Here is a 16,595-nt window from a genome sequence, read left to right as displayed (position 1 = left end):
TTATCATGCTTATGTGATGAAGCCTCCATAAAATCCCCAAAGCAGGGAGTGTGGCTTCCAGGCTGGCAAACACATTCACTCATGGGGAGGGTGACGCACCCCAACTGCACGGGGACAGAAGCTCCTGTGCTCGGGACCCTCCCAGACCGCGCCCTGTCTATCTCCTCATCTGGCCGTTTGTCCGTGTCCTTTATCATCTCCTTTAATAAACTGGTCAACATGAGTGTTTCCTGAGCTCTGTGAGCCACTCTAGCAAATTAACCCAACCCAAGGAGGAAGACGTGGGAAGCTCCAATCTACAGGTGACAACCTGGGCTAGTGACTGGCCTCTGAAGTGGGGGGGCGGGGGCGGCAATCTTGTGGGACTGAGCCCTTGATCTGTGAGATCTGAAACTATCTCCAGGCAGACAGTGTCATGATGGAGTTGAATTCTCGGACATCCAGTTGGTGTTGAGAACTGGTTGGTGTTGTGTGGAAACCTCTTCTGCCCCATGTTGGAAATTTGGGTACTAGAACCCTTACAGCTCCTTTCGAACAACTTGGACGTGACGGGAACCTGACCACTGCCTCCTACTTTTCCTCATCTCCCACCACATCCACTTGGCAGTGGCTGGTGCTGGCATGCCAGGCTCCCCTTCCACGCCTGCACCCCAGCCCTCATGGTCTGTCACCTCAATGTTACCTCAGTCCCTCAGGCCTCTGCTTTCCCCAGCCCTACAAACCCAGATAATGACAGTGCTGCAAGAGAAAAAGGTCCTAGCTCCACAGGTCAGTATTTCACTACAGACTTATCATGGCCATCCCCTCAATCAGGCCCTCACAGTGGTGGGGCATTCCTCTTATTCTCCTTTCCCTTGGTGGCCCTTCCTCATTCTTGGTAGAGACCATTTCGCACTTCACCTGGAAAGGACATGTCACGGGGTACCACCTCACTACACTTCCTCCTCTCCACCTCGAAAATGAGCTTTGTCTTCAGCCGTCCTTGGCACCAGACTCAGAAAGAGCCCCCATATCCCATGTCTACCTTGACCCACCCCTTACCTGGCCCTCAGCCCTGTGAGGCCCAGCTCCATCATCCCCGCCCATCCAGTCTCTCCCTCTTCTTTCAGACTCAAAAACGGTCACATGTGTCCCCCATGAAAACCCATCCCTTCACGGCTCCTCTGTGGACACACCCAACCCTTCTCCCTCCCACCGCACTCAGGGCTTCAGGGGGTCTTGCACCTTGTCTCCACCTGCTTGGTAGCCCCCAGGAACTGGTTTGGTTTCTGCTCCTCTCAGAGAACCGCTCTGTGGTCACTGGTCAGTTCTGAAGGCTCTAGTTCTGATTACATACAGCAAACTGGGTCGGCCAAGATGCTGGCGTATACTGCCACTGGAATGGCTGCACTACTCCTAAGGCAAGTAGCTCATCACAATTAAAGTGAAACAAAAGATGATTAGACTCCTGTGTTGAATAAGGAAGATGATTATTTTAATTGCTTTCTATAGGATTCGGACAACAACAAAGAGTGTTAATCTCTCAAAGGGCAAGTAAATGCAACACTCCCACAAATACCCATCAGAAACTCCCAGTTTGGGCGGGATCTGCTCCTTTCCCTGGAGAGTTTCAGACAGGTTTTCCTGCCTCAGATTAACAGAAAGCAGTTAATTTGGTTAGCAGACATTTTAGTGCCACCTTACATCCAAATTTAAAGAAAGAAGAAAGCATTTAGCAAGATTTGCTATTTACTGAGTACCTGTTTTGAGGTCCTATGCTGGACAGCTGACATAGGTTTTCATTATCTTTACCATACGCAAGGCAGGTACATCTGTTCTTCTTTACAGCTGAGGGCCTGAAGTGCAGAGATGGAAGCACACAGCAGCACAGGGCACGGCCCCAAGCCAGCTGCAGGCATGAGCAGAGGGCAGGTTCTGAACCCCGTTTTATGGGCCTCGAACCTGTGCTCTTTCTCCACCACCCCAGCAGAAACATTTCCAATATATTTGTCTTGTAAATAAGACACTGTATGAGGCCCGGTGTCGACAAGAATCAAATGTCCAAGAGTCCCTAACATATTCCCAACTTCTTGGTCTGAAAAAAGAGGCTGCCAATGACACCTGCCCTGGCAGCAGAGTTGCTGAAGTTCAGGAAGATGAGAAGAGACGCACAGGGGCACTGAGTTCGGCCTCCTAGCACTGCCTTGTTCCCCCTCTACAGCCAAAGGGCTGAAGAACAATCTGGAACACCTGATGGAGCTAAAATCCCACTGAACTCCAGAACACTAGCTTATGGTTTTTTTCACTAACTATTATAAACAAAGTAAAATTAGAAGACACACTTATTTGGGAAACATTGTAATAAGGGACTAGATGATTGCATATTTTCACTATGAAATTCCAATTAAACTATACATGCACAGTACCATGTTATTTTGGTAACACAGGGACACAATTTAATGATTCTAATTTTTTTTGTAGTTTTCTTTACAAGTCAGGTGCCATAACATTCAAATAATCCATCTTTTAAAAAGTACGTTTACAACATCAAAAGAATTAGGATGAAATATAAACCTTTCTACTTACAATTTTTATACAGATTAACCAAATCACAAATACCACAAATAAATGTTAAATTGTAACAATATAATGAATAAACATTCAGATTCTTAATAAAATCTTCCTTTAACGTTTTTTAACTTACCATTATACTAAATAATCTATGCAGAGTTTGGGGTACGTTACCAAGAAGGCACCGACAGTACAAAGCAGATACAGAGCAGTTTCAGGACTTTCTTGAGTGCTCTATATGGATAAACAGCACAAAAAAAGGCAACGAGCTGTAGGTAAATCTGCTGCAACCCTAGAGAATTCCCTCCAGATCCCCTATTGCTTCTGAGCGTGATGCTGAGCTGGGGGACAGTGAGAGAAACCACATTTTACTCTCCTGCTACATGCTTCTCCTCTGCACTGAGTATCTTATTTCAAACACCAGCATAACAATTTTAAAGCACATATGCTTTAAAAATGTATAAGCAAAAGGATTGCTCAGATTTTCAAAACCACTACATTTACAAAAATATTTCCTTTAAACTTGGGATTGCTCCAAAACATCGATTTACAAATATAAAAGTATTATGGAAGGACCCAAACCATGTGTGCATACGTATGTGAGTATGAACATACTGTTATCATACTATATAAAAGGTACTAATTTAAAAACCATCCTAACATATAAGCAAATAAAGGTCAAACACTGTCCTCTGAGCGGTCTGAATATTACGCGGCATGTGGCATGGGCAGGATACCTGGTGACTCCTCAGATACAACCATGACGAGCCACTTGTGGCTCCTGGAAGCTAACAGGTACCTGTATCCTCATCACTAGGCCTGCAGCAGGAGTTACCGTGAACACCCCATGCACTGTGTACTGCACACAAATACAATGATACTCTTCTACTCAAGCATCAAAACGGTCTACATGTCTCCATCAGCTGTGAAGACTTGTGTCAGCACAGAGTCATCATGAGTTCTCTCAAATCCATTCCACTGGCTTCTCAGGTATTTTGTTTCACACTGAATGAAAGGATTGGAATGTTTCAACAGGAATTTTTTGCTTACATTTTAGACACCAAAAAAAGCCATTAGTCTGAACACTTATCTGAGCACACTAATAATGGAGGCGTTTGGTATCACCAATATCAATTTCGATGATCCAACCTGTACATTTTTAGTCAAGAAGATCCAAATGATGAGTCTATCACACATAATAGCTAGTACTTTTCACAGGTACCTTGGTTATGACAATTCTGACCTGAAAATCCAAATTTGGCATGATTAATAAAAAGCACGCAACTTATGGCTACAGTGATTCTAGAACGCAGTTAGTGGTTTCATGCCAATCTGATTCCACGGTACCAGCGGGGGATGGGAGAGGGTCCCCAGTCCCCAGGCATTAGTAACCAAGGCTATGGCTTTCTATTTAGACTACTCCATATTAACCTCATTACAAACATTCCATTTAAAAAGTACAAAGAAATAAGAGGAATAAAACCGTCGATGCTCTTTTTAAAATGAAAACTGACTTATGAATGTACCAAGTAACAGTCAAACCTCTGCATCCTGTCAATGCCGTGTGAACCCTCACATGGCAGCTCTGCGCAGGGAGGGGAAATCGTGCATCTTAGGGCAAGAACCTAGATGTGGTTCTGGTTTCCGAGGATGAGGCAGCCATCCTTCTTTAGTCCATGAGATTGAGCAGCAGCACCCTGAGCCGGGTGGTATGGGCCGAGGGATGCCAGGCAGCCCTTCCCAGCACTCGGCCGAGCCCAGCAGCAGCTCTGGGGCACACAGGCAGGCCCTCTTTAGAAAGAACCAGAGAATCCAACCTGAGATGTTTGGGCTTCTTCATCAGAGTTTGATATAACATTTTAGACCAATGATTTGAATAAAGGAACATGTCAGAATTGATTCTCTATTGTGCAGAGGGGAAAAAAGGACCTTACAGAAATGTTTTCTGAATCATCTTACGTAAACTGAAGTGTTGGGGCAATGTCCAGGCGGGAAGGTGAGCCTGTAAGCATTTCTGTTCTAAGTGCAAACTGAACCTGACTGTCCACTCGGACACGCTGATCCAGAGGAAATCAACACTAAATCTTAACATGAATATGAAGATAGAAGATGTACATTTATTTCCATGAATTACAAGTGCATTTCTGATCATATTAGCAGGCAGTCTTTATATAACCCATTATCCATTGCTGTTAAAAACCAAACAAGAAAAAAGGACAGCTGAGAAATGAAAAGCTAAAAATAGAATTATTTTTCCTAAGTGATCTGCTGGATAGCATTTTCCGTGGAGCACAACTCAGAGGTAACAATAGATTTTTCGTTTCAATCATAGGCATGTGGCACTTGGACAGTCATCTCTGCACAGAAAGCTGTAACAGTCATGCGAGGGTACAGTAATTATTGAACAAGGCAAATTTCTCACCACAGAGAGCAGTGGGGGAGTCAAGAGGAGGCACTGCACTGGGACAGAACACCGAGCCAATGCCACAGTGTACAGTGGCAGGAACAAATACTTAGAGAGATCAGGAAAGTATGGGCTAGAGCTCCAAACATGACTCAGTGCTAGCTTTTGCTGATGGCCTTAGCTCAGCAGTACAGAGACGTCTGTGTCCCTGACGACACAACAGTGCTGCGTGTCATGAGCTCACGAAGGCTTTATTACAAATTGTTATATTGCAGGTTAAAAAATGAACTTGAGATGCTGACATGCTGTAGGAGGAAAAAGAATTGTACACTTTCTCATTTAAAGACGCAGTGTTCCTCTCCGCTAAACCCTCCGGCAGTGGGTGTGGCTACACTGCACGTGGCGCACCACCTGAGGCAGCTCAGGGGCCTCCGTGCACACACACGTGTGGAGCTCAGCCCCCAGACACGGGAGCAGCCTGCTGGCTACTTCTCCAGACGTTTCCTCAGCACCCTGCTGTGACCTTTGTGTAGCTCTCACTAATCCCCAGTGAAGCCGCCACTTTAAACCTTTTTGCATAAGTCCTGCAAACACTCAGTACTGCATATAACACGTTTTGGCAAGTGTTATCTCTCTATAAATGGTACAAGTAAGTAATCACAGTAAATCTACAGAGTGAAACTGCTGGGTGCAGTCCTTCCTTTTATTTAGAAATATGACTGAGTTTTCTAAAAGCTGAGCGAACAGCACATCCTTAAATATGCTACTGACTCACACGATATGAAAAAAGATGCTGACCAGTGCCCCAAAGAGTCCCGAGATGGGGGCGCTTGCTGCAAGCTGCAACGTCATCCCTGGTGTTTCCATGAGCCCCTGCTCAGGGAGCCAGTTATGGTGAGAAGGTGAAGTGCAAACAAGGGGCTGTCACTGACTTAAAGTGCCCTAGGTAGTAGCCTCCCCATCACGAAGTGAGATGCCAGTGACGAGAGCCAATGTGGAAAGCACTGTCTCCGGGAGACTGCACAGGTCAGCAGGGCGTCACGGAGGAAAGGATTCAGGAGAGGGAGGAACCACTGCATCTTTCAAACCAGAAAGCGGTTAGTGACTAAAGCAACGGTAAGCAGTAGGTGCACTGGAAGTACATACTGCCACAGGTCACCTGTGGGTGACACACACAGGGGTGCCAGGAACAGTTCTCTGGACTGAAGGAATTCTTTGAAAGCATAAAAGCCACAACTACCAGAAACCGCCCCTCTGAGCGGCTCAAAGGAGTCAAGGTGGATAAGCCGAGACGGGCTGGAGACAGGACCGGGGTCAGGAACTGGGAAGAAGAACACCGATGTCTGAGCACGTCCAGTCCTCTGAGCCCTTGTCCTACTGGAAAACAAACAAACAAACCTACAAGTTAAGAATGAACCATGTTTTAAAACATCTTCGGAAGTGTGAGGAAAATGGAAAAGTGAAAACAATAAACCACATTAAAACACCAACTGCAATATTATGAAAAATGGAAAAGTGAAAAAGCAAAGGAAAAATACTCCTGCAAAAAGGTCCTTTCACTCGCACTCGAGGATGCATGGCACATGGCAGGGCTCTGCCTTCACTTCACACGCGCCTCTTCTCAAACCTCTCTCAGAGAGGTAGGAAAGGGAGGGACACACACACGTTCACAGCCGGGCTGGCTTCCGTGTTCCCAAGATGCCTTTTATTAACCACATGACACCCACCACTCCGATGGTCAAAACCAGAGTCTGAGGGTCTTTGTAAAATGATACATATATATGCAAAGGACCTTTCTGCCTCCTCCTATTCTTAGTAAATCTCTTTCTCTCTGGATGACCAGGTGGGACAAAATCAACTACACAGGCAGCAGAAAGTGTGCTGTTATGAATACTCAAGCCTTCTCTGACTATGACAAAAAAGAATAGATAACAAAGTGCTGGTTGGAAGTGTGAGGTTGGTGGGCCCAGACTCTGGAAAGGCAGGGAGCCAGGGTCTGGCTCCCACGGACAGGAGCTGGCTCTGAGGCGATCTGACAGCTCTTTTCCCACCAGGCCTCCAGGACAGCACCCAGAAAGACAGCAGGTGCTAACCTGCCAAGCGCCTTCACTCACTTCCTACACTTGACAGGGTCCACCTGGTTCTCCAGATGTCTGCATGTGAGCCACCTGCAAGAGGGCCACGAGGAACGTCACACCATACAAGTACAAGAAACATATTTCCCTCTTCATTATCCTAATGTCTCTATTTTACTTGGAGAAATTCTATTCCGCATCAAATCTACTCTAATCACACCAGGCCTCGTAGTTCTCAAATGTGAGCATCAGAATCCCCTGGAGGGCTTGTAAAACACAGCTGCTGGGGAGTGGGGCCCAGAGAGATCACACTTTTGAGAACCACTGCCTAAAGCACCCACTGTGTGTAATGAATTAACTTCACCCCAAGGTCTCTGTGAGTTTTGGACCATCCCTGGGAGGAGCGAAAAGACTGCCATTCAAACCATGTTCTACGTTCTTGGTTCTGACGAGGAAGCCTGGATGAGATGGCCATGAGGGTAACCAAGTATGTCGAAATGCAAACGAAATGGTCCTCCCTCCGGAGACCCTTATTGGCGTGGAATGTTTGCCCACATAATGATCTAGCAGAAGATCACTTCAGTATTTCACAAAGCACTTTCAGACGATGGCTTGCATCTACCCCGACAAGTCAGGCCAGGAAGGATGGGTGTTATGGCCCAACTGTGTGACGAGAAGACCAGTTCAGGGATGGGAAATGACCTCCATCTAGAGGTACGCTGAACTGCAACCAAACCTATCATCTGGAGGGAAATTACAACTGCCCTAAAAAGCTCTTATCTTTTTTTTCCTGAGGAAGATTCGCCCTGAGTTAACATCTGTGCCAGTCGTCCTCCATTTTGTTTGTGGGACGCCTACAAAGGACGGCTGATGAGTGGAGTAGGTCTGCGCCTGGGATCTGAACCAGCAAACCTGGGCCGCCAGAGCACAGTGCAGTGTGCAGAACTTTTAAACACTCAGCCACAGGGCTGGCACAAAAGCTTTGATCTTTAATGAAACCAAAGGGAAACAAGAGCTTAATGCCCCTAGTAATCAATCCACCTGAGAAAATTCACCAACAGGTGGATGAGGAAGAAAGTCAGGCACCTTCATCAGCCTCTCGCTGAAGGAGATTCAGGAGGTGGTCTAGTAAGGATGAGGTCTGAGCCCCGAGAAACAGGAGGCTTGTCACAAAGTATTAACCACATACACCTTTTTAACTTTTCAATGGAAACATTTCTAAAATTGACCTTCTTAGACAAAATCTAATGAACATACTTCAACCTTTTAAGACCTCTTAGGGCAGCCACCATGGACATCAGTAATGCCTGTGCACCAGGAAGCAAAGGACTCTGGGGCCTCCTTTGGTGTCGTCTTTGCCATCCCCTCTACCAAAGGGGTCCCCATCGCTGTGCTGGACGGTCCTGTGTGTCCATGTTTTCCAGTTCTTTCCTACTGTAACTAGGTGATCAACCATCATCTTTCTCTAATGTTTCCATATGTTACAGAACCTTCACCTCTCACTCTCCAATCTACAGCTTCTAACTTCACGTTGTCAGCTGGAAATCCAGTAACAAGGCTCCGTAGGATTGTGACTGAGTCCTCGGATGTTTCTGAGGGCACAAATCTACTCAAGGCAATGTAGAGAGCTTACAAGAAAACGGAAGTCTGGGTCTAAAGACCTGGACCTGCCTAGTTTTGCCACTGATGTACAATCCTCAGCTTCCTCGATCACGAATATGGGCTGTGTGCTGACTTCAGAGAATGCTGCTGTGATCGTCAAAATGCAATGTCTGTGGAAGAACCCGGCCCACAGTGTAAGGACTGCTCCCAGCCCCACCTTCTTCTGGATGCACTTTTACATTCTAGATGATTAAATTATACGTCAGCCTAGATGCTGGCAACTTCCTTTGAAATGCATGGAAAAAAAGGATAGATTGATGGGTAGATGGAGAAACCGATGGACAGATATGTGAGAAAGCAAGTATAGTAAAACATTAATCATAGTATCTAGGTGGTGGGAATATGGGTGTCGACTATAAAACTCTCAACTTTTCAGAATAGTTGAAAATTGTCATTTAGAAAATGTTAGAAAAAAGTCAGGATATAAGAATGTAATGTGCCTTCTGTGCCCCTGGAGGAAGTGAACTAAACACAGCACCCATCCTGCCACCCCTCTCCACTGGTAACAAGCCCCAGTCCCGGCCTCTCAGAACCAGGGTGGACCCTGGGAGGGGTCTCCGTCCCGTGTGCTCACTCCGACTCCAGGCAGCATCTAGTCAGCAGCCACGTCCTGTGGGCCTCGGAGCACTCTCGCTTTTGTCTTGCTCTCCTTGTGCTCACTACACTGCCCTCTCCTCCAGCGGCTGGCCATTTGTCCCATGGGTTCCTGCCCTCCAAGCTCCCCACATCTCCTTACTGCCCCCAGTGTCACCTGCTCTGATGCTTCTGGACTCAAAACTACCTGCGAGGGAGAGCTGGGATCCTTGGCAAGCCTAGGCTTCGGCCTCCTCAGAGTTCGGCTCTCCCAGGGCCCCCATACAGGCCTGACTCCCTGACTCCTGGCCCCACACTGCCACACCCCTCCGCCACAGCAGAGTGCGCCCTTCCCAGAACTCCGCAACGTGGAGCCTCCTGAACCTCTCTGGGCCTGTAATGACCTCTGGTACAGCACCCACAATACTGTGCCCAACTCCTTGTTGTCTACCCGTGTCCTGTCGTCAGGTTGCTGGAAAGCAAAGCCTGGGTCTTACTCATCTTTGTTTCCCTCCTACCTGGCATTAGGAAGTGCTCAATGGCGATTAAACGAACGATGAAAAACTGATAATGAGGTCATCCCCAGGTGCTCTCTTACACTGAAAACGTGCGTGACAGTTCTGAGTGTGTCTGTCTCCTACTGGACCATCTGCCCCTTTGAGGCCATGTTCAGGTCTTGTTTGTTCTGCTCACTGGGTGTCTAACGTGCCTGGGCCAGAGTAAGCATGAAGCGTGAACTCAGACAAGAAAAAGGGAAAGGAGGCCACTACCTGGCTTCAGGAAAATGAGCTGTTAAAGGGATTGTGAAGGAAGAAAAGCGACAGAAGTTGCTGAGCTCAACCTTCTAGGCTAGGGGTTAGCAAACCTGTTCTGTAAAGGACCAGATAAAATTTATTCACAAAACCTGGCAGCTGACCCAGGTGCAGGCAACCTGACTTCTGCAGACACAGGGAGGAGGGAGCAGGCTCCTGGGAGCGACATCTCCCACACTGTGCACACCAAGCAGAGACGCCAGGAAGGAAGCCTCACAGAGAATCGGGTTAAGGTGTGAAAACAGCTGCGGTCTGGGGCCTGACATTCTGTCAGTGAGTGACCATGCAATCACTGTGGGTAACCAATACTCAACAGGCTGTCCATCCCTCGAGGCAGGAGAGGATAGATGACCCCAGCTCTCACAGACTCTACCTCCGCAGCCCCTGTGACATCTCCCTCCTTCCTGCTCAGGCACTTCCCGGAGGGCTGCTTGTCAGAGTGCGCCTCCTGCTTCTTCAACACTCCACTTGCTTTGAGTCTGCCTTTCAGGACATGCCCAGTGTCAAGATGAGGCTAAGCAAGGGTTTAACAGCACTAGCATCACTCCCCTTGACTCTCAGTTTCCAATCTGGGAAAACCTGGAGTCTTTCACACTTTGCCTTTCCTCCTCTCTCATGAATTCAAGGCTCCTTGCCACCACAGCCCTAGTCCAAGCCTACGCCCGTTGGTCTGGAAGCCTACAGATACAGTGGGTGTCTCCCACTCAGTCTTCTCCAGTCCTTCCTGCTTTGATGTCAGGCTTCTTTTGAAAGCACCATTTTCCATTCCCCAAACTAGGAGAGTCTACCCACTATGAGTTCCCAGCCCTCAGACGCTGCCTGGCTTTCACGGCTCTCTGAGGCTGAGCTGGCCATGTCTGTTCTCGGCTCCTTTCTCTCCTTCCCTTGTTCTCTGTTCTTACGAATGGGGCTGGAAGCCTTTCAGCCGGACTGCTGGGCATCCTTGGTGGCTCGCTTCTGGTGAGACAGCAGACACTAACAGGAAAAGCCACGCCTCCTTACTTTTTCTGCTTCTAGTGACACAGGAGTTTTCAGGACCGGGGGACTCCTGGGTTTTAGAACCACTGCTCAATGGTGACAGTGGCTTCAGGCTCCCGAGATCCCCCACACCACTGGCAGTGTGGGCTCCTAACCCTAACCCTCCTCAGTGCCGTCATCATGCTCTGACAGCTGCAGCTACAACAGGTGCCCAGTGCCCTCCCTTGCATGGTGACTGAGGACCCCGGCTAACAGCACTTTGCCTTTTGCTCCTTTCGCTGGAGACCGGGAAGAGCTTCCTGCGTTTACTAATCTGCAAGTAACCCTACTCCCCACTCTTTGCTCTCTAGACCTCCTTTTTTATTTTTTTTTAAGGATTGGCACCTGAGCTAACGACTACTACCAATCTTTTTTTTCCTCCTCCTTCTCTCCAAAGCCCCCCAGTAAAAGTTGTATATTCTAGTTGTGAGTGCCAGTGGTTGTACTTTGTGGGACGCCGCCTCAGCATAGCCTGATGCGTGGTGCCATGTCTGCGCCCAGGATCCGAACCAGCAGATCCCTGGGCTGCAGAAGCGGAGCACACCAACTTAACCACTCGGCCACGGGGCAGCCCCTCTCCAGCCCTTCTGATGCCTTCTGACTCATCACAGGCCTTCTGTTTAAAACACTTCAAGCAGCTTCTGCTTTTGAGCCTAGATGCTGCCAACCCTCAGCCTAATCCATCGCCTCCGGACTCCAATATATCAAAGTAAAAAAGACAGGGCAGGAGAGAAAGGAACAGAGATCTGGCCTACAGAAGCCCCCAAATGCACACACTGTAGACTGCTCTTCCCGAACTCCCCGCGGAGACTCTTGCTCCAATATGGGTGCAGCATGCCCTTGGTCACCTGTCTGCACTGTGGATAAGACACTGCCGCTGGCTGAAGGACACCTCCAGCCCCTCCCAGGCCGGCCCGTCCAAAGCATTTCCCCAGCAAATGCTTCAGCTCTTGGTCATAATAATTTACTTCACTGCTCATTTCTACAGAGTTCTAACAAGCCCTATTCTCCCTCCTCTTTCTATATGTTCTCTAAAATCAAGATTTGCGTTTCCTTTTTTGAACACTTGTTTCTTAAATCTGCCAATATCACTGCATTATTTACCACATCTTACTACCTAAGCTCATGAAGTTTCCATGCAGGCCCATGGCAATCCCTCCTTCTTTTAAGTAACAGTTTATATTCTCTCTCCCTCATTAGGGTTGACTGTATGGTTAAAGCTCCAAGTACCTGACAAACTTAAGATCTGTATCCTGGCTGGAATCTAGCAGTCTCTTCAAAAATGAGTTCTTTGAGCTTTTCCTTGGGCAAATCATCCAATTCCATGTCAAACTTGAATGGTGCTTCAGCGATGGGCTATAAGAGAAAACACAACATTTAGCAGACAAAAGTTGTTACGGTTAAGGCAATCACCCTACTGATTCAGAAAATGACTATGGCTTAGATTCTGAGTTTACTGACCAGGACTGGCATCGACTAGAACTCAAGAGCTGTGGGAAGCACCCATGCATGTGCTCCGCACTCCTGAGCACTTAACGAATGGATGGGGAGCAAGTGAATTCATTTTGAGGGTTCTTCTGAATTGATCAATAATCCCAGGATAATTTTCAAATGTTTTAAGGCACTGAATGTTGACATAACAGAAATTTGCTGTCGTGGGGGTGGAGGTGGTATGTTTATACAATTAAAACCCACGATACTCAAATAAATGCACTTGACTTTAATATATTACAGTATCTTTCTACGAAGAAGTATTATGGAGCCATTAAAAATGAAGCTGCAAGGAAGATTCATATCATGGGAAAATACTCACGTTTGTGTTAAACAGAATGAACCCTATTTTATTTGTAAAATTTAGATATAGAAATCTAAGACTGGGAAGGAAATACTCCAAAATTTTAATAATAACTGTGTAACAAGACCACAAAGTGATCTTTCTTATATTTTTCTGCAAGTTTTCATTTTTATTTTTTAGCACACACTCTATAAATAACGTATTTAAATACAGGTTTAAACTGTCTTATTTATGTCAAAGAGCCCCCATACATACTCAACGACCAAAGAATAAAATTAGCCAATATTATTCATATTTTGGTTTTTAAGTACCTCCAAACTAATGCAATGTTACAGAACTAACCTGATGATGATACCAGTTGTCAATCAGTGGATGCCTAGTAGTTACCAGGCACTCTCAGATCTTATCCACAGAATCCTCACATCAGGCCTTTAGGGGAAGGAAACATGGATCCCAAACTCTGCACTAAGCTTTGGCCTCTTAAAAGGGGGAAACAGATTCACATCCAAGAGAGAAAAACAAGTAGCTAGCCCTCCCTAGCTAGCTCCATGTGTGGGATCCCACCAGGCGTCCTCTATATGCCAGCCTTCTAACCCTCCCAACCTTGTCAGGTTTGAGGTACCACCCCAGCTTGTGATTAGGACACAGGGACTCAGGAAATCTCCAGCTCACAGGACTAGTAAGAGCCCCGGATCTTATACTCTCCCCTATTTCCCTGTTATTTACTATGTTGTAGGTATCTTTGCAAGCTGCCTCAATTGTTTCTGAGGGCAAGGGACAGAGATGGAAGGGAAGCTGATAAATACTTCTTTTTGATTTTTCTTTTCTCTTTCATTTATCAGCTTTTCACCTTTATAGTTAGTTTTTCCTTTCCTCTTCCATTTTCCCCTCTAATTTTAACACACTCTACTTGGTTCTCCCTTTTTTTATTTTTTTTTGAGGGAGATCAGCCCTGAGCTTACATCAGCTGCCAATCCTCCTTTTTGCTGAGGAGGACTGGGCCTGAGCTAACATCCGTGCCCATCTTCCTCTACTTTAAACGTGGGACGCCTGCCACAGCATGGCTTGCCAAGCGGTGCCACAGCCACACCCAGGATCTGAACTGGTGAACCCTGGGCTGCCAAAGTGGAACGTGTGAACTTAACCGCTGTGCCACCGGGCCAGCCCCGTCTCCCTTTTTTAAAACTGGAATGTCAAGGCCTGTTGTCTATGCCTATGAGCTTCAACTAGAAAGATGCAAACTTTAGTTCATATTGCATTTTTCTTTGCTATCCTCTGAATAAAGTTAAACCAAACCCTCAGAGGAAACAAAGAGCCAAGCACAGGGACTTTCCTGGAGAGAAGGTGACACGCACTATGGTTACTTGGATGTCCAGCTGCTCTGGAGATCTGCCGCATCCATCTCTGGACTCATCATCTCTCAACACAAAGGCTCTTGTGTTCCCATCTCCAGGGTGGAGCACCAGACATGAAGCCACCAAGCCACGGTGGAAGTGTCCAGGCTAACCTCTCCCCCTTGCTCTGCAGAGGCCCTCCCCAAGCACACAGTTGACATCTTCTCCACCCTCAGGGGGGTGCTTTGGTTCAGGTGTCTCTTCCTGCCACAAACCACGACCATGGTCTCCAGCCTTGGACTCCTTCCTTATCCATGTTCCCCTTCATCCATCCATTTCCCCAGCCCCACCCTTGCTGCAAGTGGCCTGGAGGATATTTTCTAAGACAGACAGATGGGGTTTGGGGGAGTGAGGGAGGGGTTTCAAGCTGTGACGACAGCACAAGTCCTTGAGGCTGATGGTGTGGGCTTGTTGAGAGGACCAGGTATGGCACTGTGTACCTCTCAGGACACTCCCAGCAGGACAGCCGGGCCCCTCCTGGTTGACAGACACCCCTGCCGAGGCAGCCAGGAGCATGACTCTTACCTCGTCACTCGGGTCATAGTACTGCTCCAGGTATGGGTGGGCCAGAGCCTGCTCTACTTCGATCCTCTTGTGAGGGTTGAATGTCAACATTTTGTCCAGCAAGTCGAGAGCTACAAAGAGAAAGGTTTTGCAGTGGTGAGAAGCCAAAGAACAGTCACCGAAATACTTTCCACTTCCTGTTTAAGTGAACTGACCCATAAAATAAATCAGCTAAGCATCGTCATGGGGAGAAGAACCAGCACACTGGGTGCCTATCATACCTCCGAGCTTCTCGAGACTGCGACCATCTGACAATTGCAGACCCAGACTCCGAAAGGCGGCGTGATCAGCCAAAGGGTGAAAGTGGAAGACCAGGATTTAAACCCAAGTTTGCCTGTAAAACCTGGACTTTTCCTAAATCATGACTCTGCTCTGCAGGTATCAGAAGCAAAGGTTTTATGTATGTACTTCTCTTAGGCCAACACCAAAGTCATTCTGTAATGGTCAAATTATCTTTCAACATACGGAGAATGTCCCTGAGATCACAGAAGAAAACGGTCGCTTCTCCTCCTCCCCTGCATTGGCCTACTCTGAAACTTGGCATCTTTCTCCAAGGCCCTCAACTCAAGTATTCTCTTGACCGAGCCAGCAATCAGCAGCTGAACATTTCTTTCACGTCGAGAGTGCAGCAGCAGGAAGCAAGTGGGATCGATGAGAAAGAGACGGAGGGAGCAGCTAACGAACAGCTTCCCCTGATGGCCTCCGGAGCTAGTGTCCAGGCACCTCCTCAAGCCGTGAGCATAGCCAAAGGGCATGGCTTTCATAGCGGGTGGGGCAAGGGTTAAGGGAAATGCGACGAAATACCTCTTGTATTTAGTATCAAGAGCAGGTTTCAATGACAAAGAATACATACTAGAAAAGACATTATTCTTCTGGTAAAGGGAACAAAGGGGGCTTCTTTTAAAAATATCTCCTTTTATTTAATGATGCTCAGAAGAGTGGTTTTCAATTTAAGGAGGTCTTTTCTTCAAATTAAATCCTAAGAGGAGCCTTAAGACAGGAAGTAGGTAAGGAGCTACCCCTGAGAAATCTCAGGGCTCCAAGGAACAAGTCTGAAAAACTACTAGGCAATATAAAAAACATACATTTTTAGAGAGCATGGTGACACTAAAATAAACAAAAACAAAAATAAAAACACTGGCATCTACTTAATGAAGCCTTGTTCCTTATAATGATAATTTCTTATTAGGCTATCAACCTCAGTCACCTACAAATTAGCACACACCTCTAAGCCCTAACAGTAAAATGGTAAAGGAAAATCATTTTAGTCATTTACTCACTAAAACTGTGTTCAGCCCTTGAGAGCACAGGCCAGTCCACCTTGAGGCGACTGCTTATTTGGCAGAAAGTCAACCTGGACAGCAGGTGGAGGCCGGGGAGGCACCTCCTGCCTGCGGTGACTGAAAGGGCGGCTGTGTGTGTGTGCGCGCTCAGCTCTGGCTCCCACTGTGACTTTCCTTGGTGCGTGCCACCCCTCTGGACCATCAAGACAATCAGGAGATAATAAATGTGGTAAACCACATGTTGGACATAATGAGAAATTTCACATGATGAAGAACTCGCCTCATGTCCGTAAAGTGAAGTGTAAAAAAACAGTAGCTTATTTTTTTTAAAGCACATATAATGAAATCTACAAATAATATATTTTCTAATTTATTTTTGCCTCTATATTCTTTTCAATACATACTAACAAGTGTATGTGAGGAAAGCAGGGAACAATGACACTTTGCCTCACAGACTAGAGAACTC

At 46.8% G+C, this 16,595-nt stretch overlaps 1 protein-coding gene across 3 annotated transcripts in view; it reads right to left on the bottom strand.

Moving 5' to 3' along the window:
* Positions 1 to 2,409: 2,409 nt before the first annotated feature.
* MAPK1 (mitogen-activated protein kinase 1) overlaps positions 2,410 to 16,595 on the bottom strand; it is a 96,222-nt gene continuing 82,036 nt past the window's right edge. Inside the window, exons 7-9 of one of the 3 annotated variants that reach the window (XM_044775445.2) lie at positions 14,808 to 14,917; positions 12,324 to 12,449; positions 2,410 to 6,331 (exon numbers count right to left, since the gene is read on the bottom strand). In XM_044775445.2, coding sequence (XP_044631380.2) covers positions 12,333 to 12,449; positions 14,808 to 14,917 — 227 coding nt within the window. In that variant the 3' untranslated portion in view covers positions 2,410 to 6,331; positions 12,324 to 12,332. Of the gene's footprint in view, positions 6,353 to 12,323; positions 12,450 to 14,807; positions 14,918 to 16,595 lie in introns of all 3 variants that reach the window. The other 2 variants (XM_044775446.2, XM_070516463.1) reach the window with 2 other exon arrangements.

Source organism: Equus asinus, chromosome 8 (genome assembly GCF_041296235.1).
Source record: "Equus asinus isolate D_3611 breed Donkey chromosome 8, EquAss-T2T_v2, whole genome shotgun sequence".
In the NCBI taxonomy this organism is placed as follows: domain Eukaryota; kingdom Metazoa; phylum Chordata; class Mammalia; order Perissodactyla; family Equidae; genus Equus; species Equus asinus.
This window is presented reverse-complemented; position numbering and strand designations above follow the sequence as displayed.